The sequence below is a fragment of the Camellia sinensis genome, chromosome 8 (assembly GCF_055761805.1).
Source record: "Camellia sinensis isolate YWXY chromosome 8, ASM5576180v1, whole genome shotgun sequence".
NCBI classification, from domain to species: Eukaryota; Viridiplantae; Streptophyta; class Magnoliopsida; order Ericales; family Theaceae; genus Camellia; species Camellia sinensis.
Genome location: NC_138968.1, coordinates 181,319,841 through 181,346,729, shown reverse-complemented (window position 1 = coordinate 181,346,729; position 26,889 = coordinate 181,319,841). Strand labels below are relative to the sequence as shown.

At 36.8% G+C, this 26,889-nt stretch overlaps 2 protein-coding genes and 1 long non-coding RNA gene across 4 annotated transcripts; 2 read left to right on the top strand and 1 right to left on the bottom strand.

Moving 5' to 3' along the window:
• Positions 1-2,124: 2,124 nt before the first annotated feature.
• On the bottom strand, positions 2,125-12,608 carry LOC114324025 (ADP-ribosylation factor GTPase-activating protein AGD5). The gene is made up of 11 exons (XM_028271736.2): positions 12,206-12,608; positions 6,906-6,964; positions 6,543-6,633; positions 5,865-5,919; positions 5,678-5,768; positions 5,329-5,560; positions 4,984-5,203; positions 4,679-4,857; positions 3,779-4,027; positions 3,641-3,699; positions 2,125-2,544 (listed from the first exon to the last, which is right to left on the bottom strand). Exons 1-11 carry the CDS (start codon positions 12,254-12,256, stop codon positions 2,385-2,387), a joined length of 1,446 nt encoding a protein of 481 aa, XP_028127537.2. The 5' UTR covers positions 12,257-12,608; the 3' UTR covers positions 2,125-2,384.
• On the top strand, positions 2,439-6,368 carry LOC145797356 (uncharacterized). The gene is made up of 2 exons (XR_014338798.1): positions 2,439-2,567; positions 6,171-6,368. It is a non-coding gene; the product is annotated as an uncharacterized LOC145797356 (long non-coding RNA).
• A 2,805-nt stretch (positions 12,609-15,413) lies between the features above and the next one.
• LOC114324028 (uncharacterized) lies at positions 15,414-24,881 on the top strand. Of its 2 annotated transcripts, XR_014338789.1 has the most exons (5): positions 15,414-15,539; positions 15,894-16,135; positions 19,521-19,597; positions 19,737-19,866; positions 24,652-24,881. XR_014338789.1 is itself a non-coding variant. In XM_082884278.1 (4 exons), exons 2-3 carry the CDS (start codon positions 15,911-15,913, stop codon positions 19,575-19,577), a joined length of 282 nt encoding a protein of 93 aa, XP_082740404.1. In that variant the 5' UTR covers positions 15,414-15,539; positions 15,894-15,910; the 3' UTR covers positions 19,578-19,597; positions 19,737-19,993. The 2 variants fall into 2 exon arrangements, 1 of the variants encoding a protein (XP_082740404.1); XM_082884278.1 differs by lacking the exon at positions 24,652-24,881 and having other exon boundaries at positions 19,737-19,993.
• Positions 24,882-26,889: the final 2,008 nt, after the last annotated feature.

Sequence of the window (26,889 nt, the reverse complement as noted above, 5' to 3'; positions counted from 1 at the left end):
AACACTTCTAGGGCTCAAGTGAGCTATTTATCAAAGCCTAGACCAAGTCAAGTCAGCTTACAATTCAGCTATATTCACCGCCAAGAGTTATATGAAGCCATACTATTAGTTGCCAAAGATGTTTGGAACATTGTTCATGTTCAATTTTATTAGTAACTCTAAATTGAGCCTAGTAATTAAGAGGTTGAATATGAGAGTTACTTTTTAGGATAGTTCTTAAAAGTCCTATAATTAATTCTTTTACAAAGTATAAAAATATCAAAACTTAATTGATACGTGTGATTTGTAAGTGATTATACGTATTCAGAATTTATTCGTAAGATTTTATATTAAATAATAAAGTGAATCAGTTAGAGTATTCTTCATCAATAAAATAAAATAAATAAGTATTTTAATTTGAGTTCCAAGCAAAACAAGAGGGAGAGCCATTGGGGAGGAACTTGTTTGCCAACCATCAGTTAGTTTTTCCCTAACCTCATGTACTTAAAACTAACCCTAGTAAGGGAGCAAATAAGCTCTTGCCATGAACACAACCTGCTTGTATACGCAAAATGAATTGTATATTATATTATATTCTATTGCATAGGTCAATGCCGATTCATCTACCAGAAATGTTTTTAAGTCAATTCAGACGGTGATCAATTTCCACAAATTCAGCACACATTACAAGCAATATACCCACAAATATATACAAGTATATATATATATATATATATATAGGGACACTTTGGGAAGCTGACTTATTTTGAGTCATATTACCTCTCACATTTTTTACTCACAAAAAGGTAAAAAGTCAAAATACCAACTTTTAACTAACTTCTCAAAACACTCCATATACGTGGTTCAAATTATTGCACCTTGCGTGATAATCAAGTGTATGAATCAGATGGTCAGAAATTAATTTAAGATCACTCACTGGTAATCCATCAACGTCGTTTACTCTTCCATTATTCAGCTGCTAAACTTGACAGGTAGTGAGACAAGTCTGATATTTTGTTTGATATCAGAGTGTCAAATAGAGATTTGATCGAAACACGCAAAGCTTATGAAAAAAACCATGATTGGCTACAGAGATTAGAAGGGTTTGATTGTGATTTGGAAAATGACAATTAATCACCATTGGGTTAATTTCAGACGTGTTAGGATGGCCGAAATGGGTTTTAAGAAGTCCATTGTGAAGAAACATTGGACCCAAAGTGATCTCAGATATGACTAGGCAAACCTTTTTGATGATGTAGAAAGAACAGATGGTCTAATCTAATGGATACTGAACTACTTTAGTGACAAAAACTATAATTAGTCTATGAGATTGGTTGTAAATGACACCTATAATTTATATTTAAAATGAATCTAAATTAGACTTCGACAATTTTGTCGGGTTGTAAAACTAATCAAATTACTAAAACTCAATTTGTGTTCGGCTTATTATGTGAATAAACCAAACATAAATATAATTTAAAATTGTTAAAGTTTCAAGTCCAGTTTAGTTGCGATATACAAACAGAAGTCATATATAAAATCTATACATAATGATATATCAAATTTATATCATTCATTTTAAATTAAAAGACACATAAAAGTAACTTGTTATTTCAAAACTGTCATCAACACATTCTTCTGATACACATTTTCTGCAAAAATCTTGTTTGCGAATCACTTTCTTTTAACTCCACAAAATTTGTTCAAAAAAAAAAAAAAACCTCCACATAATTTAATTTGGACTGGTGAATTAGTCATTTGTCTCTGCATTCGATAGCCACATATATTGACTTGCAATTTAGTCTCATCTTCAACTTGTAGCTTTCAAATTTGATACTCAACTTCCTCCAACATACGATTTGTCCGTAGTCCCAATGAGTACTGACCAGTGATCACGCTTCCTTTCTCCAACAATACCAACTCGTGACCAATAATGTTTTTGTTTCCTTTTCAGAATTTTCTTTGCCATAGATAAAATTTTCTCCCTCAGTTTCATTTTGTATCTCATTCTCAACCACACAGGTTTCACGGCTCTCCGTCGACCAACCCTCCAAGACATGCCAAAGAAAAATGAGTTTCTTTGGTTTGTCCTTGTAACAAAAAAAAAGGGGAAAAAAATGAGACAAATCAAAAGGGACCATGAGATAAGCGAGGGAAAATGATTATCAATCAATTTAGACCAATTTATTACTCAACATACACCTAGCACATACAAATGAAGCCACCACCAAAATTAAAAAGAGATTGAAGAAAAAATGAAAGGAAAAAGAAAAAGAAATTGAAAACTGCCTCCTCTACATATAGTTTACACATAGGAAGCAACCTCCAAAATGCTAGTTTTCCTGTAAATATATTCCTTTATCGTGATATGACTAAACCCCCAGAATCACTTCCCTGGCGCCATCTCAGGATTTTGAGAACATCCCTTCTGTTAATGAAGAGAAATCGTAATCTTTTGCTGACTGTGTAGGAGTTGCAGATGGGATTGGGGATGCTGATGGTGTTCTACTTGTTCCCGCAGGTGTCACACCATTAGTGGAACAATTTTGCCCCACAGTACAAGTGCTGCAATAGAGAAACAGAACAAGGTAAGCTTTCTTTCTCAATACAGTTCCAAACATGCACATCTAAAGTACTAGTTGCAGGGAAGTTGCAGAAACTTCACTCATCGTCCTAGTATCAATACAAAAAACTGATGGAACCTTATTGGCGCTTGAAACATTTTACACAAACCTGTCAACATAACGAACTCGATACTTGATTAAGATGTCACAAAAATAGTGGATTTTTTTTGGGTGTCTTTCTTGGACACCTTCTATGGGTGTTTCTACAGTTGGTGTCACCATAAATTGAGCCATTCGAAATGTGTTTTCTTCACTGAAGTAGTTGGGTGTCTAAACAGTTAAGGGGTGAGCTTGTTGGTTGCTTAGTTGCAGGAAAAACCTACTGTGGGTGACAAAGTGATGTTTCCACTCTAAAATTGAGATTCCTCCCTGAGAGCAAGAATCAAGCTTAGAACTGCTTTTCCACCAGGATAGAGTAGTGGTTCCAACTGGGATAAGACTGCTTATATGAATCCCAAAAATAACCAAAAGAAAAGAAAAGAAGGGGAAAAAAAAAAAACTAACCAATGCAAAAGAAAATCTGTGGAGAACATTTACCTAGATAGTATGTGGAGTAAAAAGGGATAAATACATCAGAAAGAAATAAGGACAAAACATAGAAAAAATCAATTAGTGTCCAATTATCAATCTTTCTGCAACTAAGGTTGGTTGCTTATAGGTTGCACCCTATGACAAAGTAATGAATGTGTTTCCTTCCCAGAAGTTGAAGATGAGAAAACTGATGACAATTATTTTCCAGATCTTGTCTTTCATAGAAGCATTTCCATGGGAAAAATAGATGCCACATCATGCCAACACCAGATAAGCATTAAACATCCATTAAAGAACAGCAGTCAAAGCATTAGTGCTGCCCAAAATTGCTTTTAAATTATGTACAAGAAAGGAAAGCAAAAACCACATTTTTTAACTACATCACAATAAAAACAAAAAGTTTCAAATGCTAAAAAAATAAAATCCAATAATTTAAGGCATCAGGATGTAAGCACCCAATCAAACAATTGGTTGATGAACCAATCAATTGACCTATAAGATAGTACCTTGATGTTGGAAATGGAACAGAGCTCCCGACAGGACGTGTTTGTTCCATGTTTCCTATCTGGCTCAAAAGCAAAAATAGAAAAATGAGTGTTCAGAATCGATTCAATCAAGTAGCACTACAAATTGAAGTATTCAACCTGGTGCATGTATTTCTGTAGCTCAATATTTCCAGCAGCTGGCATCATCACCCCAGGAAACTGGTAGCCAACATTTGGCCAGTTTTGAGTGGGTAAGTTTGTTCCATTGGGCCCTGGTGGTTGTGCATTGCCAACAAACTGTGGCACCACACCAGCTGATTTAGCTGCAGCAGCCATAAGAAGGGACTGCTGCTGTGCCAACATAGCAAGTTGCTGTTGATGAACAGAAAATGGCGATACCACATTGGACTGCAAAACCAAAGAACTATAAGATATGATTTTCAAATGGTAGTGTTAGCACCAGTGATAAGATAAAACCAAAAGTAATGTTGTTGATCTCTACTGTTGTATATTAGACAAAGAAAATAAACTCAAAATCATTAAAGCGGCTCTAGTGTTCGGCCTTTGATGGGGTTTGAAGGAGCCAACACCACATCCAAATGGATTGAATTATCCCCGCCCAATAAGTCATAATACATACTGAACTTCATATTTTTTTTTAAGGGTAAATTACAAACACACCCCCTGAGATTTACTTAAATTACAAATTACCTCTTGTGGTTTTAGAAATTACATTATGCCCCCTAAGGTTTTTAATTTCATAACAAATAGGTTCTTTTATTAATAAATCATAACGTTAATTAACAGTTTTTAATAATGTTAAAATTTTATTTCAATTAATAATTCAGATAATTTTATTATTGTATCGGTGAACAATTAGAAATTTCACTTTTTCAATTAATTCTGTTAAATAAAAAATTCTGACAATGAGATATTTGTAATTTTCCAAACCACAAGGGGTAATTCGTACTTTAAGCAAATCTCAGGGGTGCATTTGTAATTTACCCATATACATGGTCAATTAAAGTTTGTATAAGGAGTAAAATCCTGCGGTAGTACCTTATCAAAGAGGCTCATAATATCATTTTTAACATCTTTTTTAGGCTTCTCCAATACTGTAGAAGGTGCTAGTGAAGGGGAGTCTATAAAGAGATCTTCAATACCAGAAGTAGACTGGGTATTGTTATCATCTGGTTTTGTAGAGACAGTTTTATCGGCTGTTGATCCTTCTGCAGCAGCTGCAAGTTGCCAAGAGTCAATGAAAAATTTAATCATTAGCACTGTTACTCCACCTCAACCATGGCTGTTACAAGAGTAGATACATTACTTCAATGATGTTAAAAATGAGGAAAACTTGGACATACACTGGAAACCTGCCCATGCATTATCATCAGCAGATGCTGCCTCTGAGCCATTTTCACTAGGACCATCCATCGAAAGCATGTCAAAAAGGTCAGTAGCAAAATCAACTTTAGGAGGAGAGACAGCTGGACTAGAGTCTGCTGCCTGCTTTGCTGATTCAGCATACGACACTACTGGTTCTGATTTCTGAATGATTTGTTGAGACTTTGGCGGTGGAATGACCTTTTTGTAAACCAAATAAGTCAGGCCAACAATCTCAAAGATTTTGGAAGACAAACAAACATGAAGGAAAAGGAGAACACATCAAAAGTATGCAAGAAATCAGCCAGGCAAAGAACTCAACATACTGATTCAGGTCCTTTAGGAGGTACAGGAATACTAATCCTTGTAGCAGGAACAGTCTCCCTCGTACTAGCTTGAAAGTTCTTCCTTTCCTCGGATGAATTTTCAGAATTGCTGGCATATCCATTCCCACTCCTATCCCCAGGTCTCTGCCACTGCACAGAAGCCTTTTCTTCTAGTGATCTAGAAGGCGACTTTGGCTGGCTGTCTTTAGCAACCCATCTCTTTTCTTCATACCTTCATTGAAATATGCAAGAGATGTCCACTTAAGGCTGAGCAGTTGTAAAATCAGACCGTAACAGTGCACTGTATTTACCAAGGAAAATGGGATAATAACGGTAAGAAAATGCATACTTTGCACGAATGAAATTCTCAATCCCAACTCTGTCGTAATTAGGGGGCAGCTCTGCTTCCCAATAACAATTTGCCTTCTCATTTCCCATTGCTGTATAGGAAAGGAAACCATATATTGAGTCACTTTTTTGTTATCTTGGACCAACATCAGCCTAAAAAATGAAACTGTACTCACACAGAAGCTTACATTGAATAAATGCAACCTGCTCAGGAAGCCATGTGTCCAGAGTAGCAGACCTCACCTGCAAAAATCCAGAAAGAACCCATTGATAAGTATGCAAATAATAATTGGCATTTGCTTAACCATGTATTTGTGTGCAGAAGTAAAAAATATTTTCTTCTTACCTGATAGGGTAAACCTAGCAAGGATTCAATATTAACCCAAAAGCAATTTATGACAGAATAATTGAAGGGCTCATGAATTTTTGATTCTGCATTATTGAACTTTAGATTATGAAGATTTAAGCATTGACAAACAAGCAACTTATCACAGGGATACGAAAGTTTATTTCCCATAACCCATGGCAACCACCTTCTCAAAGAGACCTTCCATAATGGAAAGACCAATAAGAAGCCAATGAAGAGAGAGAGAGAGCACCAAAGGTAAGGTTTCAAGCTGGAAAGTAATAGGTCAGGTTTCAAGTTGGAAAGTTGAAAAATATTACATAGTAATTTCCCTATTGCTAGTATCTATCATAAAACTTTCTCTGCTTTTCTTATTTATTTTTAATAAGTAAAAAACTCTCTACTTACTGGTTCTTTTGGCATTAAAACTAAGAAAAATAAACAGTGGAACTTTGAAGGGACCCAACCAATAGACAAACTTCACAATATTAAAGCGCACCACCAATGCATAAAGTATCACCTTTGATATGTGCACTCCAAGACTTCTGTGGATTCCAGAACATTGCATGCATACAAAGATGCCCAGATTCACACTAGCCCATCGAGGACCCCTGCATGAAATATTAGTCACTAACGGCAACTCGAAATACATAGAAATTATTTTTAACTAATAACATGTAGCTACTTGATGTCCACAACAGGACACCCATGAAGCTTAGGTCGCAAATCCTACACAAAGAGACTCATGTTCAAATTTCCTTACCTAACAAAAGGAAAAGAAAAACATGCAGCTACTTTATGGTATAACGTACTGAGATCAAGTTATTTATTTCTTCACAATTTTAGTATCAATATCAATTTTGATAGTCTCCAGATAACATACTTGCTTTTGCAGTCAGCACACTCCCTGTTTTCTGGCAATTTAAGAAGCCCTTCCAGTATCTGTAAATGATAAGGATCAGAAAATATTTGATCAATGATTCATATTAAATCTATGGAAGAAAACAGACTAATGAAGGAAGAAAGGCAACAAAAATAATTATCAATCTTAGAGGAGGTGGGGTTGGGGGGCACTCGAAGAAATGGTGCATTTCCATAACAACAGCTAAAAAAAAAAAAAAAAAAAAAAAAATGGACGTGCATATTGCAATCTGACATCAGAATGAGAAGTCAGCAACAGGTCAGAGGACTTTTTGCCTCCCTAATGAAGTTGCACACGAAAACCTGTTTTTATCAACTGGATGAAGCCAAAACTTTAACGCACCATGAGGATTTAAGGCCAAGTGAGAAGCCTTTGGCATAAAAATAAGTTCAGGACTAGTATTCACCTAAACCAAAGAATCTATTCATTTGGTTTTGATAAGTAAAATGCAAGTATAATAAAGGTGCCAGAAGAGGGCGCAATAAACTTGTAAGACAATCACATTCACAAGGCACAAAGGAAGTTCTAAACAACTAAGCTTCAAACAAAAAACTTATGCTAGATACAAGTCTACAAATTGACACATGAAATTGGGAAGGACCTCTTGAACCAAAAACAAAAGGATTCTCAAAGACCACTGATTGTACACTGCTACACACATACATCAAGTATGCATTATCAGCATACAAACCTCATCCGCAAGCCTTAGAGTTCAGACAAATCATCAAATTAATGGGTAGACAAGTAAAGCCAGCAATATGAGAAATCTAGCATCTGATCCATCATTATATTAAGCTCAGAAACTTATGGCAATGCAAGACAATCACATACAGCGGGGACTTGGACCTGTTTGGTCTTACACTTGACACTTATTAAAAACTGAAAGCTTTCTTTACATCAAAGATGTAAGAAGCAGGAATGAACTATGTAATTTTGCCAATTTGATTAATATACGTTCATAAAATTCATTATTTTTTACTATCTCTCTCTCTGTCTCTCTCTCTCTCTCTCTCTCTTTTTCCCCTCTCCTCTTCTTAAATAACTTCTTAACTACGGGCCATGTTTTCCAAACAAGCACATGGTGAAACATAAAGAAAGGTACAAACATAGTAAACCCGCAAACATAAACATCCTAAAGCCATATTTGTTTGTCCACATTTTAAGTGGTTTCCAGGTCTGACACTCTGCTCATATCAAAATGCAATATTGTGTCCATAACTCAGTATCCACGAAATATAAAAGTTGAGAAAATAATCAATTTGAATGCAAAACCTACATAGCATGTGTTAGTGTTATTAGTGTAATATTAATGTAACACAGCTGCACTATCTAGCTGTCCCACTCATGTTGTTGTATAACTAATGTTGTATCTTTATGCTTACGGTGGGTTAGCATCCAATGTACCCTATTTACTCTCTATAAATGAGAGTGTTGTAAACCACTGAAATACATCTATCAATACATACATAATTGTTTCTCTCTCTCTTTTCCTATACATTAATTCTAACATGGTATCAGAGCTATAAGATTTAGGCCTGTATTTCTTTCTCACCGGCGGGCAGCCGGCCGGCAACTTTGCCTTCGCTGCCCGCTGGAATTTTCTACACATAGCTTCGAGTTCTTCGCCATCAACGGCGGCAACATACTTCCTGAAAGAGAGACAGACAGGACAAGCTTGAGCCATGGCACCACATTCTCTACACAGACAGGTGCCGACACGGCAATACACCCACCGAAGCAACTCGTTCTCGACACGCCTTGCAACTCGGTCCACTCGCCTCGATCCACTCGCCGCCTCGACTCGGTCTGGATCAATGTAAGCCGACTCGGCGTCCTCCGGCTATGCGCCGCCGCCCGTTATGACTTGCTGAAGCTGAGCCTGAAGCGACACCGCCGTGGCTTCCTGAGCCTGTGCTTCCGCTCACAGCTGAGCAGATTGTGGAATGAAACTGTTCTTCCAGATAGTTTGTGAACCGCTATGTTCATCAAATCCTCTAACAACAGTGAAGTGGTATCTAGTGTTCACTTCCCTCTGCATCGTATTGTCTCAGCTCCCAAACCTCCCGTCACATGTTCCCCACATTATTTCCTTTTTCACCCCCACATCATTATTATTTTCATTCCACAGCTTCAGGAACCATCAGTTTGATCCCACTACCCTCAACTTTATTGATTGCCGATGCCTATGAACTGGAGTGACATGGCAACTGTATGGAAGATAACTCCATACACCAACCAGACCACATTCTGCAACGAGTAACAACAGAACAACACCAAACGGAGCACCAGCCATGGACGACCTTCAGCACACCAGCCTAAATCATTCTGACCAGCTAGTTTAAACAACCCCTGACAAACGAACCAGCACCAGACGAGTATACAGCCGTATATTGTTCTCGTCGCTGGTGGGTTATCTTCGGCTGTGGTTATTCAGGTTTGGAGCTGATAGGTGGTATTCTGCTGGGTTTTGCTCTCGGATTACGCCGTTCACCTCCGGTGTAGGGTTCTGATTGCATCACTGGGTTACTCACAGTTTTCTTCACTACCACCTCACTGGGAAATTCATTGGTTCTCAATAATCAATTCATGTGTGACAGTTCTCCTTTCATTTGGTTTTCTCGCTACAATTCTCATGCGAATCCTGAAAAATGATTTTGTTAAGTATGCTCATGATGAGAATTGCCATGCCGGTGATCTTGACAACATCACAGTTGGTGCAGATGGCACTACATGTTTCACCATTATTGACAAACAGATCCCTCCTCGGGCGAGCACTTAGCCGCCTGCTTCGTCCTTCCCGGCCAGTGTAACACCTCCATCCGTTGCCGCACTAACGCCGTGCCGTACTTGCTTTGGTGCTACTGTTTTTTTTTGCTTCACTGTGTTGCTCCAACATGCACTTTATGATGAAAACATTTTTTTTAATCAAACCACTACCTCTCTCTCCGGTCCCTTTTCTCTCCACCAGACCCACTTTAATCATATCTATCATTTCCCTTAATTTATTCCACCCACTGTCTCTCTATGGTCCATTCCTCCCCACCTTTATATCTTTTATATGCAGCTGCTCCCACCAGCGCACATGCTTTCCCCATTAATACATTATTATTATTATTATTATCATTAAAAAAAAAAAAAAGAAGAAAAACAAATATTCCAAACACCATTACTAGATTTAGCAAAACCGTGGGCCCCGAAACCACGTGAACCACTTTCCTTATTTCCCCACTCTTTCGTTTTGATTTCAAATATATTCTTATTATTTCTTTCTTTATTTTTCTTTCACATTATTTCTAATCTTTTTCAAATCTCATTCATACCATATAGATTTGCACACCAAACCTTATTTTATTCATCTCAGGAATCTACTCCCATCCTCGTTCTACACCAGAGAGTTACAAAAAAAAAAAAAAAAAAACTTGTCATTTCTTCTTGCCGGGATCAACCTTGATCACAATTTTACACACACACACAAAAAAAAAAAAAAAAAAAAAACCCACACAACCCCGCCAACCCACAAACACCCACCCACAGGTGGGATTTTTTCCTTATCCCTTCTTTACTCTGCCGTCGGTCTCTTCTTCTTGCCTCCGTCCTGGGCGGCCCTTGACGGTGCTGCCTCCGTGTTTCCCATGCCGCCGAGTCCGTTCACTCCCCCTTGCTCCTCCATCGCAGCATATGGCGGACCTCCGAATAGGAACATAACGGTGGCCTTCCGCTTCAGCTCCTTGTTTTCCGCCTTTAGCACACATATCTTTGCTCGCGTATCCTTATACATGCGCTGGAGCAAAGCCAGTTGGGCGTTTAACTGCTGCATCTCATTTGTTCTACTCTGAAGCCGGTGCGACAAGTTTGTGACCGCAGTCATGGTCTCCACACATGACTTCAATGTATACTGATTGGCCTCAATATCCGATTGCGTTGCCATTATTTGCTCCACAGATCGCATAGGAAAGTTCAACGGAGCAAAACCAGGGGCGTTTGGTTGAGGTTCAAGGGCAACCGCACCGGTTATCTCTCTTGTGGACTCGTTGAGGTCTGGAAAGAGAGTGAACAGACCACGGGAAGAAGAGGCCATGTTTTGGGTTGCTAAGTGTTTCAGAGTAGCAGCGATTTCAAACTGGTAATGTCAGAAAGGGTTGATTGCAGAGTGTTTCAGAACGAAGATGTTCAGAGGCTTCAGACTAGTTTGGTTTGCACAGACTCCGCCTTGGTTTATATAGATAATGACGAAGAGGACGACACGACGCTCTGTCGATCACGTGCATCGCCACGTGTCCGGCTCAACTTTTGATGGCTCGCCGCTCTACGCTTTCTGTCGGGCACGACTTTTGATGAAATGGGCGCGCCTTTTGAGGGCGCGACTTTTGAGGGCTCGATATATATATATATACATGTATATCTTTTGGGCAGCCTATATACACAACCACACAGTGTCCTCTACAACGGTCCGGCATGACCCCGTAAACTGTTCCGACATTGATTTCGGTTAGCTTCTACATCGGTCCAGCATGACCCCGTAAACTGTCCCGACATTGATTCCGGTTAGTTGCTAAAACGGTCTGACACGATCATCCAGTGTCTTCACCAACGGTCTGACACGACCATACAGTGTCTCCTATCCTATTTTATTTTGTTACTCTGTCCAAACTCAAGTTGGTTAATGTTTATCCTCCTTGAGTTTGAGGGGGGCTGTTAGTGTTATTAGTGTAATATTAATGTAATACAGCTGCACTATCTAGCTGTCCCACTCATGTTGTTGTATAACTAATGTTGTATCTTTATGCTTTCGGTGGGTTATCATCCAATGTACCCTATTTACTCTCTATAAATGAGAGTGTTGTAAATCACTGAAATACATCTATCAATACATACATAATTCTTTCTCTCTCTCTTTTCCTATACATTAATTCTAACAGCATGTAACTCCCAAGAGAATTTCACCACCACCACCATGACACATATGCGCAGATATGATAATTAGTGATTAAGTTACAGTTTATGGAAAAATCATAAATTTAACATCCAGAAATAATGTTCAATCCATGGATGATCCCAGAAACATATTGAAAACTTAATTTGGAAAACCAGAAATTTCAACATCAATCAAATAGAAGATCCCTGATCAACAATCCCAATTGATCAAATCAATCAAAAACCAATACTATTAGATCAAATCTATGTGAAATCGAACAAAGCGTAGCAAAATAGGGTCTAAATCCAAAATTGAACAAATAATGAGGTTGTGAAAAAAGTGAAACCTTTCGCTGCTTGGCATTGAGCTCTGTGCTAACGTTGGCCTTCTCGTTCATGGTAATTGATGATGCGCACAGAGAGTGGAAACAAGAACGAAAGAGGAAATTTGTTGGAGGTGAAGATGATGAAGAACGATCGGTGGTCTCTCTCTCTCCTTTCTCTCTCTATCTCTATCTAAACCGTCCGATTCTAAGACTAAAATAGAGAGGAGGAGGAGGAGGAGGAGAATGAAACAGCGGATTCTTGACTTTTTGTTGCCTCAGACTCTGTTCTTCTTCTCTTGTTTCTTTGTGGGGGCGTGAGGCTATGTTCGTGTGAGCGAAACTGTTGGTGGATTTCGTGCGCTCTCGCACGTATTGCGTGGAGTGTGATTTGCGGTTGATCAACTTTTGATCGGGGTCCACGCGTAATTTGAGAATACAGCTACCTTCAATTTATAAATAAAGATTAAATAAATAAATAAAACAATAATTTATTTTTTTTTTTTTCTAAACCTACACAAATTTACATGTGTACGGGTCTCATACCCATATAAGAAGTTTAGTAAAAAATTTAATAAATTATTTGAAATCCTTAACATCACTCAAAAATAAATTAGGTAAAATTACACTTTAACCTGCTAGATGAAAAATATTTGGTGGCTTGAATTTGTGTGGCTCGAATGATTCGAATGTGTTAAAACGATGTCATTTTATACTTAAAACAATATCGTTTTGAATATTTCGAACCATTTAAGACATAAATTTTCAGATCATTATCATTGTTGCTGCTAGATATCTTGGAGATGACAATCACCCTCTTTGGTCTCTAAAATGCCCGTGCCCTTCCCTTGAAATCTTCATAACAAATTTAGGATTGTTTTGAGGATTAACTTTTTTTTTAATGATTTTTTAATATTTTACAAAAATACATGTAAGAAAATAGAGGGCCTAATTGATTTATTTTTTTGGTAATGATTTTTTTACTAAAACTAGATATTTCCAAAATAGGTCTTAATAAATTAACTAATTACAGAAATGATAAGAAGTAAAATAATTGTGATTTTTCGGTATTGTTTATGGATGAATAATAAATAAAATATGATACATGTATCATTTTTACTTTCATGGCATGTTTGATTGATGGGATTAGAGTATGAGATTGAAATTATTAATCTGTGGACCCAATAATTCTGTGTTTGTTTTGAAATTTTGTTTCAGAATTATTAATCCAACAAATTTGTAGGATTATTAGTAATGGAGTAGGGATGCGATTATATATCTTGAGTTGGGAAATAATAATAAAAAAAAAACTCTTTTACCATCGTATGTTTTCTCATCCAATGCAAATAAAACAATAGATAAGGGGATAAACTAATCTAATTGGATAGTGAATACCACACTAATTTGATGAGATTATTAATACCTTTATTATTAGTCTTGTGAATCAAACATGACCTCAATGTTTTGTATTTAGATAAATAATTATAGGTATTTTGACAAGATTTATAAAATAATTTTTATTTCTGATTAAACTTCATCAAAATGAGTTATAATAAAAAAGTTATGTAACTATGTTCTCTTAATCTCTCATAATTTTTTAATAACGAAAATGATTGGTAGCTCGAAATTCGTGGCTCGATTTTGGCTCGACAGCCCAAAACGATTGTTTTTTTTTTTTCTTCTTCTTCTTCTTCGTCATGCTGGTCTGAAACAGAGGAAGAGGAGAGAGAGAGAGAGAGAGAGAGAGAGAGAGAGAGAAGGCAGGTCGTCCGTCGCAGCCCTCCGCCCGCCGTCGCAGCCCTCCGCCGTCGCCTCTGCCCGATCGTCGCAGCCTCTGCCTCGCAGCCCCCACCCCCCGCCCCTCCTCCGCCCCCCGCCTCCGCCTCTACCCCGATATGTTGGCCCCCTCCAGTCCCTTCTCATCCTCCTCCGCCCCTCCTCCAGCCTCTCTCTCCTCTTCCTCCTTCTCTCTCACTTTTTCGAGCCAATTTCGAGCCAAAAATCTCGAGCTACCAATCGCGATCGTTTTAATAATTTTCACCTCCTTAATCGTTCAAACAAATTATGCTAATTTTATTTCTCTCCAATTCCATTATTTTATTCTTAAATCCTGCGATTCAACTTAGACTTTTCTATTATAAAATAACTTCAGAACAAATTTCCCAATTAAATTGTTCAAATAGGAAATTTTATTTGAATCATATAATTAAAACAACTTTGAATTAGCCAATTTTATAAGAGAGTCAATTATTGCCAATAATAAATATTGATTATTCTTCATCCATTATGAGATGGTAGGTAGCTATTTATTTAGTGTCAAATTTAGATTATTTATGGTTGAATTTGTAGCTATGCCTTGTTAGACTCTAATTATATAATGAGTAATGTTAGGAATCTCAAATAATTTATTAAATATTTTACTAAACTTTTCATATGGGTGTGAGACCCACACACATGAGATCCACACAAATGTGAGTTTGTGTGAGTCTCATATTCATGTGAGAGATTTGATAGAATATTTAATAAATTATTTAGGATCATAGCATCTATACTATATATATAACCAAATGTAGTTGTATTGGCAAAAGTCTCCAAATATTTCCAAATATTTATTATTAAATTCTCATAATTTTAAAACTCTCTTTTTCCTACGTGGCAACCCTCTTTGATTGTTTTTCATGTTTTCCATTTTCCTCCATTTTTTATTTGTTTGATTAATTAAAATGAAAATTAATTTCATGGTTTATGGGTAAATAAACATATAAAAATTAGTAAATAATTTATGAAAATTAATTTCATGGTCTATAGATAAAGATAAAAATTAAATAACTAATTTAAAAAAATTAATTTCACAACTTATAGATAATTTAAAATTTCTTTCCAAAAATGAACTTATAAAAATTGATAAATAACTTATAAAAATTAATTTTATGACCTACAAATAAAGGTTAAAAAATTGATTTAAAAAAAAATAAAATTACTCCTTTTTTTTTTTCCCTTCATTTTGTAGTAGTTGTATCGGAAAAAGTCTCCAAATATTCATTGAATGTAATTATTTTCGCATTTATAATTAATCGGATTTAAAAAGAAAAAAAGAAGGCCCATCAAAAAAGAGAAGGGGCCCGGGCGTTAACTGTTTATGGTCGTCAACTAGGCCGATGGCCCAATAAATGGTTTGGTTCGGGATTGGAACGGGTCGGTCCAGGTACTATTAAGAAAAATCTGAAAATATTTTTGGTCGGGAATGATGGAAAGGAAATTTCTCTCTCTCTCTCTCTCTCCCTCCCTCCGGACGCCGCACTGAAGATTGTTAGGTTTCCGACCAAAATTGTAAGTTTCTGTGTCCTTCAAATTCCAGGTACCGTTTGTTCGCCGACAAACTTCAGAAAAGAAAACAAGAGAAATTGTTCTGTTGAGTATTAAGTTTTTCATTGTTTGGGCCCCGAGAAAAAAAAACCTCAATTACTCTCCCTGGATATCAAATTGAAGATAACAAGAAGACTTGCAACTTCGATTTTGTTCCCTTTTTCCTCTATACTATTGCTAATTGAATACAAGAGGGTTTATGTTATTGGTTACTTCTTTAATAACAATGTACTTTTGGTAGATTATTCTTTCAAATTAATGGTTTTTTTTTTTTAAATTTTTTTATTGTCATGTTTTTGTTCTTTTGCAATTTCAAGATTGTTAAATCATGTCAAATTTAATTTAGGCAGGTTCGCTGCAAAAATGAATCCACTTGAACAATTTAAGGACAGCAATTCTCATATTCGGCCCCAAGAGCATACCGCTAGCCCTCAGGCTAAAGATGGATGGAAGAAAATGGGATGTGAAGAAAAGAAGGCAGCAGTTCATGAAGAAATGAAGAGAATGAACAAACTTCCTGCAAACAGCACATATGCAACTCATCGTTTGCGGGTTCTCAACAAAATCCTGCAACTTTTGTCCATTCAGGTACACAAACATAAAGCCATTTTTGTGTATATATATATATATATATATATATGTTTTTGGTATAAATTTTAAGTTCATATTAATGCTTTTGTAGTTATTTTGTAATTTTAAGTACTTGATTTCTTGATATAGGTTTGAGTATTAGATTAACTTGGAGTTTGTGTAAGAGACCGTGAGGATATTTTGGGTATGTATGATTTGAGTTTGGGAGATGAGTTTTAGAGATAAAAAGTACGAAAAATTGTTTGGTTTGGTTTTTTTCAAAAGATGTTTTGGAAAATTATTTTGAGAGAGAGTTTTGGAAAAAGTAATTGATTTGATGTGTATGAGAGAGAGATTTGTTTGGAAAACTTGTAAACCAAACAAGTTTTGGGAAATTTTTTTGGAAAAATTTGTTTGGTTTGATTATTTTTGAAAACTTATTTGTAGAGAATTTTTCCCAAAAATTTTTGAGAAACACAAACCAAACAAGACCTTTGACTCTTTACATTTTTTTTTTTTTTCCAGTCAGGTGCATAGCAGTCTATAAAATTGCTCTTGTTGACTGGCATGCTGATATGACTATTAGGCCCCGTTTGTTTTGAGAGATAGAATGGAGGGATTGATAGTGAGGAGATTAATAGTGAGGGGATTGATAGTGAGGAATTGTTAAATTATTTTTATATAAAATAATAAAAAAAATAAAAATATATAAAAAATTAAACATTATATTTAAAAAAAATTCTCAATATATAAAAAATAAAAAAATTTCTAATCCCCTCACTATTTTCTAATACCATCTCTACCTCCTCCTTACCAATCCCCCTTCCAAGGTCCCGTTTGTTTTAGGAGATAGAATGGAGGGGATTGATAGTGAGGGGATTAATAGTGAGGGGATTGATAGTGAGGGGATTAATAATGAGGAATTGTTAAATTATTTTTATATAAAATAATAAAAAAAATAAAAAAATATAAAAAATTAAACATTATATTTAAAAAAAAATTCCCAATATATAAAAAATAAAAAAATTTCTAATCCCCTCACTATTTTCTAATACCATCTCTACCTCCTCCTTATCAATCCCTCTTCTAAGGCCATGTTTGTTTGGGCGAACTGGATTAGCATTCCCATGACTAATAGTCCTAGGATTACGAATTCGTTGGATTATGTATCCTATCTTAACTAATAGTCAAGTTTAAAATAATTAATCTGTACTTCAATTATTTAACCAAACATTGGATTAATAATTTTATTGGATTATTAGTCCAATCCCAAGCTCATGTCCACCCAAACAAACATGACCTAAGGGTATTAGTAATACCAAGGGACTAATAGTCCCAAGGCTATCTCTGCAAACAAATAAGGGCATTAGTAATACCTTGGTATTACTAGTCCCAATACCCTCCTTATAGCCTAAAACAAACGGGGCCTTAAGTCTTTTTTATGTATCTTTTGTCAACTTGAAAGAAATAAAGCTGCATTCTCTTTTTGTATAAATGAACTTGTTGCACCTATTACTCGGTGAAGCTAACTTGACGTATGGTGTATGTATATTTAAAACCGGCTATCCTTATCATACCTAGTATTAGGGACATGTATGAAGGGGTGGTGACCATTATTAGATCGCCAGCTGGAGAAACAAATAAATTTCCTATCACTGTAGGGTTACACCAAGGATCTACCTTAAGTCCTTATCTTTTTGCTTTAGTTATGGACAAGTTGAAGATAAATATTCAGGATGACGTGCCATGGTGTATGCTTTTTGCAGACGATATTGTGTTAGTGGATGAGACTAGAGAAGGAGTTAACACAAAATTGGAGATTTGGAGAAAAGTTCTTGAATCTAAAGGATTTCGGATAAGCAGAATTAAGACAGAGTACATGGAGTGTAAATTTAGTAACAGTAACAATGAAAGCAGAGGAGAAGTGAAGATTGAGAACCAAGAACTGCCGAAGAGTGAACATTTTCGTTATTTAGGGTCGATTATCACAACAGCGGGAGAGATTGATGCAGATGTGGCCCATAGGATTAAGGCGGAATAGTGTAAGTGGAGAAGTGCGTCTGGGATATTGTGCGATAAACGAGTACCCACTAAACTAAAAGGTAAGTTTTATAGAACGGCTATTAGACCGGCTATGTTGTATGGGACGAAGTGTTGGGCAACCAAGAAACAACATGTAGATAAGATGAGTGTGACTGAGATGAAGATGCTAAGGTGGATGTGTGGTAAGACTAGACAGGACAGGATTAGGAATGAGTGTATTCGGAAATGGGTAGGAGTAGCACCGATAGAAGATAAGTTGAGAGAGAATCGTTTGAGATGGTTTGGTCATATTCAACGGAGACCAACAGAGGCAGTAGTGAAGAGATGCGATGCTGTAACGGTAGATGGAAGTGTTAAGGGACGGGTTAGGCCTAGATTAACGTTGACTAGTGTTATAAATAGAGATATGAATCTACTTTATTTGACTAATGAAATGGCCTTTGATAGGGCCGCGTGGAGAAGAAAGATTCATGTAGCCGACCTCATTTGATGGGACTTAAGGCTTGGTTTGGTTTGGTTTGGTTATCCTTATCATACCTAGTACTGATTGAATTGTTTTTGGGATGCTATGGTGTTTTCTTAAAGTTCATTATGTCTTATGGTTTCTACTGTTCTTAAAGAAAGTTTTAAGTTTTCATGTCATGCTATATATACTATTATATAAAATGTACAACCTATTTGGTGTGAACACATTTTAAATCATCGTCATACTTTTTTGGTTTCCCAAAAATGTCCACCACAATTTATGAGTTTGAAAAGTGCTTATGTGAGAAAGCTCCCCATATGAAAAATTTAAACTGATTAAGATATTTTAAATTCCACAAACATGGATGGTTTCTATTCATCTTTTTCATTCATAAACTACTAACCTGTGCATGCGCTATGCGTATGCACATCCATTGCATGTTCACCCGCCACTAGTGTAGCTTATGTTCTCATTAAATTCTTGAATAAATGATTTTTAGTTTTTTGGTGACTCTTGTGTTTCATTCATGTTCATTGGTTCTTGTGGATTGATGGATCCCTATTGTTCTTGAAGTCAATGCGCTAATTTCAATATATGAGGCCATTTCAGTGTCGTATGTATCACTGTTGAGAAGTCAAATGCTCTAACATCTAGTGTTTGTTGAGTTTTAGAAGATGTTACACTAATAAAGTAGTAGGTTAAATTGTAGGATGCATTCCCCCAAACCCCTCCCCCCCAACACCAAAAGAAGAACTAAAATTTTAGATGGCAAGTTTGTTAAATCTATCTGAAGAATATACATTGCTCATTCATGTTTCCCTTATACATTAATCTATATAAAATATGAAAAAATGATTCTCTTTCTCCCCCCTCTTATCCTTTCTTTTATTCTAGAGAACTACATCACAGGAGGAGGAGTTGGACCTGCTTTTTGCCGGGCTGTCGATCTGATCAGAAATCTAGAGGCAGTGGTTGGTTTCAATTAATTTGGCATTGTTGGTTCTAATTATCATTTCCAAATTGTGATTTGTGTAACAGCTTTTGTTCCTGCAATAATTACTTTTCTCTGGATATTCTAATTTATCATTTAAATTTATTGCGGAATATCAGGTCATGGATGTGTCATACCAAAGTAGTCTGGCCAAAAGCTTGCATAAAAATGGGATAATGCTCACATCTCTAGCATGCTTAGATGTAATGCTTGTGAATACACCGTGTAGCTTACTCCAAGACATACTCTGTAAGTTTGATTTGAGCAAGCATTTTCCTTTTTTGTTCAACTCAACAACCACTGGGATGTTTAATGTGAGACCCTTGGGGAAACAACTTTATAAATTATGGTTGGAAACTCTTTCGTTTTGTTTCTACTTTGTAATTTCAGTTACTATCGTTGATTGCTTAATTTGGTGCTTGGTGGAAACATGTTTCTATGGTCACGTTGTTGCAATTTCAATCATATGATAAATTTACTTTTGTTTCTCGTTTGTGGCTATGTTGTCACAGTGCTGTTCAATTCATGGCTGGTTAGGTTGGCCCACTGGTGCAACTCTTCACTGTAAATTAGTTGACCCTAGTAGATTGTTTGAAATGTTAATCAAGTGATTTTTTGACACTTCTCTACTCTACAGAATTTGATAAGATAGTGTTGTCTTGATTCGTGTAATTTGAGAAGTGACAAAGGTTTTTTTGAATAGTTGGATTGCAGATGGAGTTGATCTGTGCTGAACCATTTTTTGGACTTTTGTCATCTTTTGAGTAATGTTGATTTATGGTTGATATAGGTGTTTTGTTTTCCCTCATATAGTGTGCATGGATGGTAACCCCTTGTACTTTATTTCATTAATCTTTGCTTATCAAAAAGAAAAAAGAAGGGACTGAAAGACATTAGATTTGAAAAATTAATTTGTCGTCATATTTTTTTATTGTGTAATGTTTAAGGATTTTGGCATTTTGAATCTTGAAAAAGCGAAATGGTGAAACTTGGTTCTTATAGTCGACCTCCAGTAGGGTGGCAAACGTATTGAATTGTTAATGGATGGCTCATACTTTGGCTCGTTCAAGCTTAGTTCGTTCAGTATATGAAATGAACGAGATCGAGCCACATTCCTACGCTCGTTTAATAATTGAGCCGAGTCTGAGCTGACCATGGCTTAGCTCAAATAGGCTTACGATCCAGGGCTATATAACTTTAAAAATTAGGTTTCTTTCTCCCATCTATTCTTTACTTCTTTATTTATTAGTCTTACATAGCCTCCTGCACTGCAGGCCCCAACATTCAACTAACATTTGGCTAATGTTTCTTTCAATCGCATCAAAGCGAGTCACTGCCTCATTGGATAGAACACTCAACCATAACCACTCAGAGCACTCACAAAGACATTTCTTTGTTCTGGAAAGATTTGAGACTGGGAGATGGTTCTTCTTTATTCAATCCATTGTCGTGAGTTTCCTCTTCCTTTTTCCCATTCTTCCTTTTCCTCTTCTTCTTCATTGCTAGAGTGAAAATTTCTCTTCACAGAAACTTTTCTTTGTTCTGGTATAATCAGATAGTTTGTTTCTCTTATGTTTTTCCCCTTGTGTTCAATCTAAAAAAATTAGGTCCTCAAGTTACTTCAAATTGCTGAACCAGTTGAAACTGGTAATTTCTAGGGCATGGACTGGGCTTATACTTTATAGGGCATACCTTCATTTTTCTTGTAGTTCAAGATTTTAATATCTCTTTTGTTGTTGTAGGGAACAAGGTTGAATATGTAGGCATTTCTTTATTCTGTTTGATTTTCCAATGCATTTATACAAATTTTTTTGTGCAATTAAAAAGCAAGTGAAGAATCAGATCGTGTTGTTCTTTCAAAGTGATGTAATTTACTTGGGAGCTTTTAGTTTTCAAATGAGGTACTATTTTTTCTATATGCCTTCTTTTTTGTTTGTGAGATGGAAATGGAATGTACAAGTAATCTTACATGGACTTAGGTATGAGTATTGAGTACGGGTAAGTGTTAAAGCTTTATTTCTTCTTAAAGTTAAACATTAAAATATTTGGATATGTAGAACATATCCTGTACATATCCTGAACACTTGTATATATATTCTTAGATATTATGATGTAAATTTTTTAGAAATATACTTTAAATTAAATAGAAATTTAAGAAAAATATGAACTTTCTATTTTCCATCCATGTCATGTGAGAGGTAAGAAATATTTTTTTGTTAGCAACTGTGAGCTTCTTCTTCTTCTTCTTCAAACATTATATGAATTAAAGGCACTAACTATCTAAATGAGGTATTGATGTCTGAAGCATATCCTATATCTTTATCCTTGTTATATTGGGTAGACATGGATTATTGTGGTGGAAATAGAAGAGTCCATTTAAGCACAAGTTATTTATGCTTATTTTTTGTGTATAAGGTCATTGAGATGGAATGGTATACATGTTATGTTACTTGAGTATTTTATTTTTTATTTTTTAGTTTTATGGTTTATGATCATTGGGATGAAATAGATGCATTGTTTATGTATTTCCTTTTTTTTTTTTTTTTTGAGGAAAACCTTAAGCAGATATATATTAAGAGTGTACAAATACATAATCAGAATTAAACAACCTGTGTAACCACAGCTATGTAAGGGTGTTATAATTTATTCGGTGGTATATTGTGTCCAAAAATAGATTGAGATAGTTTGGTTATATATAACAACAGAGACAATAGTGAAGAGATGCAATATATAGTGACGGTAGATGGTAGTGTTAGGGGTAGGGGTAGGGGTAGACCTAGATTGACATAGACTAGTGTAGTAAATAGAGATATGATTCTCCTTAATTTGACTAATGAAATGGCCTTTAGATAAAGTCGAGTGGAGAAGAAAAATTCTTGCAGTCGATCCTATTTAATGAGACTTAAGGTTTTGTTTGGTTTGGTTATTGTGTCTAAAATAGATTTGTTGCATATAATCAATTTTGGTGCACTTGTTGCGAAGGTGGTTAGTGAAAATCTCTCTCTCTCTCTCTCCTCTTCGTTTTGAGTAGGTTTAACTGACAAAGGGACTGACTTGCTTGATATTTTTTTAGCTTTATTTATGAGATTCTCTTGTGAACTAGCTTTCCAGGAAAGTGTCATATGTTCATATCTATCTCTCCCTCTTTCCTACTTGATATTTTCTCTAGCTTTACTTGTGTTTCCAAGAAAGTGTAGTTTTTGGTTAGGAAGAAAGTGACACACTGTAACGGCCCTCACTCTACTCTAGTCATGCTTGCATATATTACATGATCTTGTCTTGATATGTTGCATTTTGCAAACCTTATTTTGATTTGCTTAAGAGTTTCTTGCATGTTTTGTACCCTGCTTGGTGTGAGTTTGGCCGAGGTCATCTTTAGTCTAGAACTTCCCTGGAACCATTTTGTTTGACCTCCACCTTCGCCCTGACATATTGGCCGAGATGTCATTATCTAGGCCGAGGTGTTCGTCACTAAGGCCGAAATGTGTATTATCTGGACCGAGATGTCACCTTTGCACCTAAGTGATCTTGTCCTGGAGTGGTATGACCTAGACCAAGGTGTGGCACATCTAGGCTAAGGTGTGGCACAGCTTAGTCAAGTGTTGTCCTTCCTAGACGAGATCATTGTTCCCTTGCTTGCCGATGTCTTGTTCTTAGCCGAGATCATTATCCGTCGGAGTGCCCATGCCATTTTGCTTGTAGAACACACTTTGTCATAGTCTTGTCTCTTCGCTCAGTCACTTTTTAAGTAGAACCAATCAGCTGCTGCCATGTGTCCCAACTGAGTGTTAAGTCAGCCAGCAGACCTAGAAACGTATCATTTTGCTATATGTCTTTGTTTGTGAGGAGGGAGAAGCTCTAGAAGAAGAAGAAGTCTTAAAGTGAGAGAGTAGACTTCCGAGCTTGATTTCTAGATATCAAACCGTTAGATTCGTGTATTAAGGTTAGATTCTTGGTTCACTCTTGTCGTTCTTATTGATCGTCCAGCTGCATTGCACGATCGAACCTGTTTTGCACGTCATGCATTGGTTTAAAGTTTGTTTTTAGAAAGAAAAAATGGTTTTCATGTGTTTTGAAAGAAAAGTCTTGTTTGATCTGAAAGTTGCCTTAAGATTCATGTTTTGTGTTTGTTCTTGCAAGATCCTTGAATATGGGTACTTAGGTCCATGTATTTGAATTCATAGCATGAAATCTCAGATTTTGTAATAGCAAATTATGATCTTGCATTCATCTTCTTCATATTCATGTTCTTCAAGAGAGGGAAACCCAGATTTTCCCGACCTCATTTCCTTGAATGTGGCCATCGAGGCAACACCTCGGCAAGGAGGTGTGGGACCTCGGCCTAGACCTGGTAATCGCCCAGCATGTTTCCCGAGATGAGAAACAGTGTTTCGTTTTGACTTAGCTTGGTTTCGAAGGATGTCGTGATCATCTGTATGCATGTGAACTTGTTTGAAAGTACATTTAACAGACTTTGCTATGTGTTTGTTGGACTTGGACTTGCCTTGACCCCGACATCTGAAGAACTATGTGAGTGGTATTTTTAATAAAGTTATGTTATTAAGTTTTGATAAAGTTTTACCTTGCTTGTTTTGGAAAAGTATTTTGTGAAGCATGAATGATGATCCTTATTTTGTATACCAAGTACTAGCTTTGTTTTGAATGACAATCTTTGAAAGTCCGTACGTGCTAGGGGACTATAAGCATTTGTAGCACAATCTTTGAAAGTCCGTACGTGCTAGGGGACTATAAGCATTTGTAGCACAATCTTGAAAGTCTGTACGTGCTAGGGGACTATAAGCATTTGTAGCACAACCTTTGTTAATGTTATCCCTTGGAACTTGAAAGCCTTGAAAGACTTTAATTGTCGAGACTTGAAAGATTTGTTAGATAAACTTGATTTGCCCTTGGATTTTGTACAAGATGTGTTATTCTTTGATTTGATAAAGATTTCAGATATCATTCATGTAAACCCCTTTATTATTTGTACCATTCACTGAGTATCCAAGCTCACCCCTCTCTATATATATGTAGGTGACGAGCAGGACGGCGGTGACGCCTAGATGTATTTGCTACTTGTTTTGGATTACGCACCTTTGTCGCATCTTGAAGATTATGCTTCTTAGTTGTATTTCGTTGTATTTTGTATTTGATGGCTGAGAAGCCTTTTGGTCAAGATGTATTTTTGTACTTCATTGTTGTATTAAAGCTATGTAAAGATGTATGCCATTCCATTTAGCTTATGCACAGCTCTTATGGACTAATTAAATTTGTATATATTGCTTCCGCATATGTTAGCCCCATATGTAATACTCTGATTGTGTGTGAAATTTGAAAGTTGGCCTTCGGTAATCTCGGATTACTGGCCATCATGGCACCATTCTACTAGGGGCGGAATGGGGTCGTGACAGATTGGTATCAGAGCACAAGTTCCTCATAGTACATTATTCACACACCTTGAGTCCTAAAGAGCATAGGATTTCCCTTAGAAAGATGTTAGGATTGCATCATGTTGCTTGCTATTTGACGAAGTGTGCATCATCTCGGCTTGACTGTTTGTTATTTGCATACATGTCTATTTGATTGTTTTGTTTTAAAGTCACGTTTTGCATACTCTTAGCATCATGAGAAGGGATAGACCACTGGTTGGTCGAGATCATCCCAAAGATAGATTGGACAGATTAGAGAGATTGGTCGAAGGTTTGGTCCGTGAGTTAAGACAACCTAGGCCACAAGACACTAGTACCACTTCTACCCAGGCCGAGCAGACAAACGGTCGGCATGCAGTTCCACCTCCACCTCCTCCAGTGCCGCAAGTGCCTTTACGGCAAGCTATATGGGGATGGCACCATAGCCTTGATTAGAGAGTTCAAAAAGATGAAATCGCCGAGGTTCTCTGGGGGTATTGAACCGATGAAGGCCGAAGCGTGGGTCTTGGAAATGGAGAAGCTGTTTGAGATCTTTCCCAGTACCGACGCCTAGAAGGTGTCATTAGCAACATTCACACTAGACGACGATGCACGAAGATGGTGGATGATGACTCGAGAAAGCAACCCAGGTCTGACTTGGGACAGATTTTTGGAATTGTTTTACAACAAGCATTTCCCCCTTAGTGTTCAAGACCGTAAGACTACAGAGTTTCAGACTTTGACACAAGGCAACAAGACAGTGGCAGAATATGACCGTGCTTTTACCGAGTTGGCGAAATATGCGCCTCACATGGTCGATGATGAATACAGAAAAGGCCAGGAAGTTCGAAAGTGGATTGCGTGGACCAATTCAGGATCGAGTTAACATGCTCAATATGCCGACCTACGCCGGAGTGTTGGACAAGGCCATCTTGGCAGAGGCTAACTTGAACCGATATCAGAACTCAGGAGAAAATCAGAAAAAGAGGCAGAACTATGATAATCGCCGAGCTCCATTTAACGCCAAGAAGAAAGCAAATATGGGCAGCTCCAGCAACTCGAACCAAGAAGGTAATACTAGGCCGACATGTGCAAGCTGTGGGAAGCCGCATTCCGGAGTTTGCCGTTGGGCATCGGGAGCTTGTTTTGAATGTGGTGAAATGGGTTATCGTGTGAAAGACTGCCCGAAGGCAAGGACTGATGATGGTAAGAAGAATGGGGGTACCTCGGCTATGCACAGAGAAATAACATCGGAAGAGCACAGACGAGACAGGGCAGAGTTTTTGCACTGGTACCAGGAGACATTCAGAATGCTGAGACAGTAGTGTCAGGTATACTCCTAATTTGCTCTCAAGATGCATACATATTAATTGATTCGGGATCTACGCATTCATTTGTATCTGCTAAGTTTGCCGAGAAGTTAAATAGGGAACAAGAACCCCTTGACTATGTGTTATATGTGTCTACTCCATCTGGGAGAACTATGATTGTTGCATCCATTTTTAGGGCGTGTGTTGTTGTGATTGAGGGTGTAGAATTATTAGTCGATTTAATGTCGTTAACCATGGCTCACTTCGATGTCATATTGGGAATGGATTGGTTAGTAGCGAATCATGCATCCATTAATTGTGTTTCGAAGAATGTCACACTGAAACCCCCAAACCAAGCCGAGGTTATTTTCCAAGGTAAGGGAGTAGTGCCGCCACCTTACTTAATCTCATTCATGAAAGCCTATAAGTTGATCCAAAAAGGGTGTCAGGGTTATTTGTGCAGTATACTAAGTGATTCGAATGGAAGTGTTGAGTTAGCCGACATACCAGTTGTTAAGGAATTCCCCGACGTCTTCCCAAATGAGTTGCCTGGC

Bases quoted from the DNA above. Each gene is read 5' to 3' on its own strand.
- LOC114324025 (XM_028271736.2), bottom strand. From the start codon at position 12,256: ATGAACGAGAAGGCCAACGTTAGCACAGAGCTCAATGCCAAGCAGCGA. The intron at 5,561-5,677 runs GTATGCATTTTC...ATTTCAATGAAG, and splicing joins GAGAATTTCATTCGTGCAAA to GTATGAAGAAAAGAGATGGG. The intron at 2,545-3,640 runs GTACTATCTTAT...TCTCTATTGCAG, and splicing joins GTTCCATTTCCAACATCAAG to CACTTGTACTGTGGGGCAAA.
- LOC114324028 (XM_082884278.1), top strand. From the start codon at position 15,911: ATGAATCCACTTGAACAATTTAAGGACAGCAATTCTCATATTCGGCCC. The intron at 16,136-19,520 runs GTACACAAACAT...CTTTTATTCTAG, and splicing joins TGCAACTTTTGTCCATTCAG to AGAACTACATCACAGGAGGA.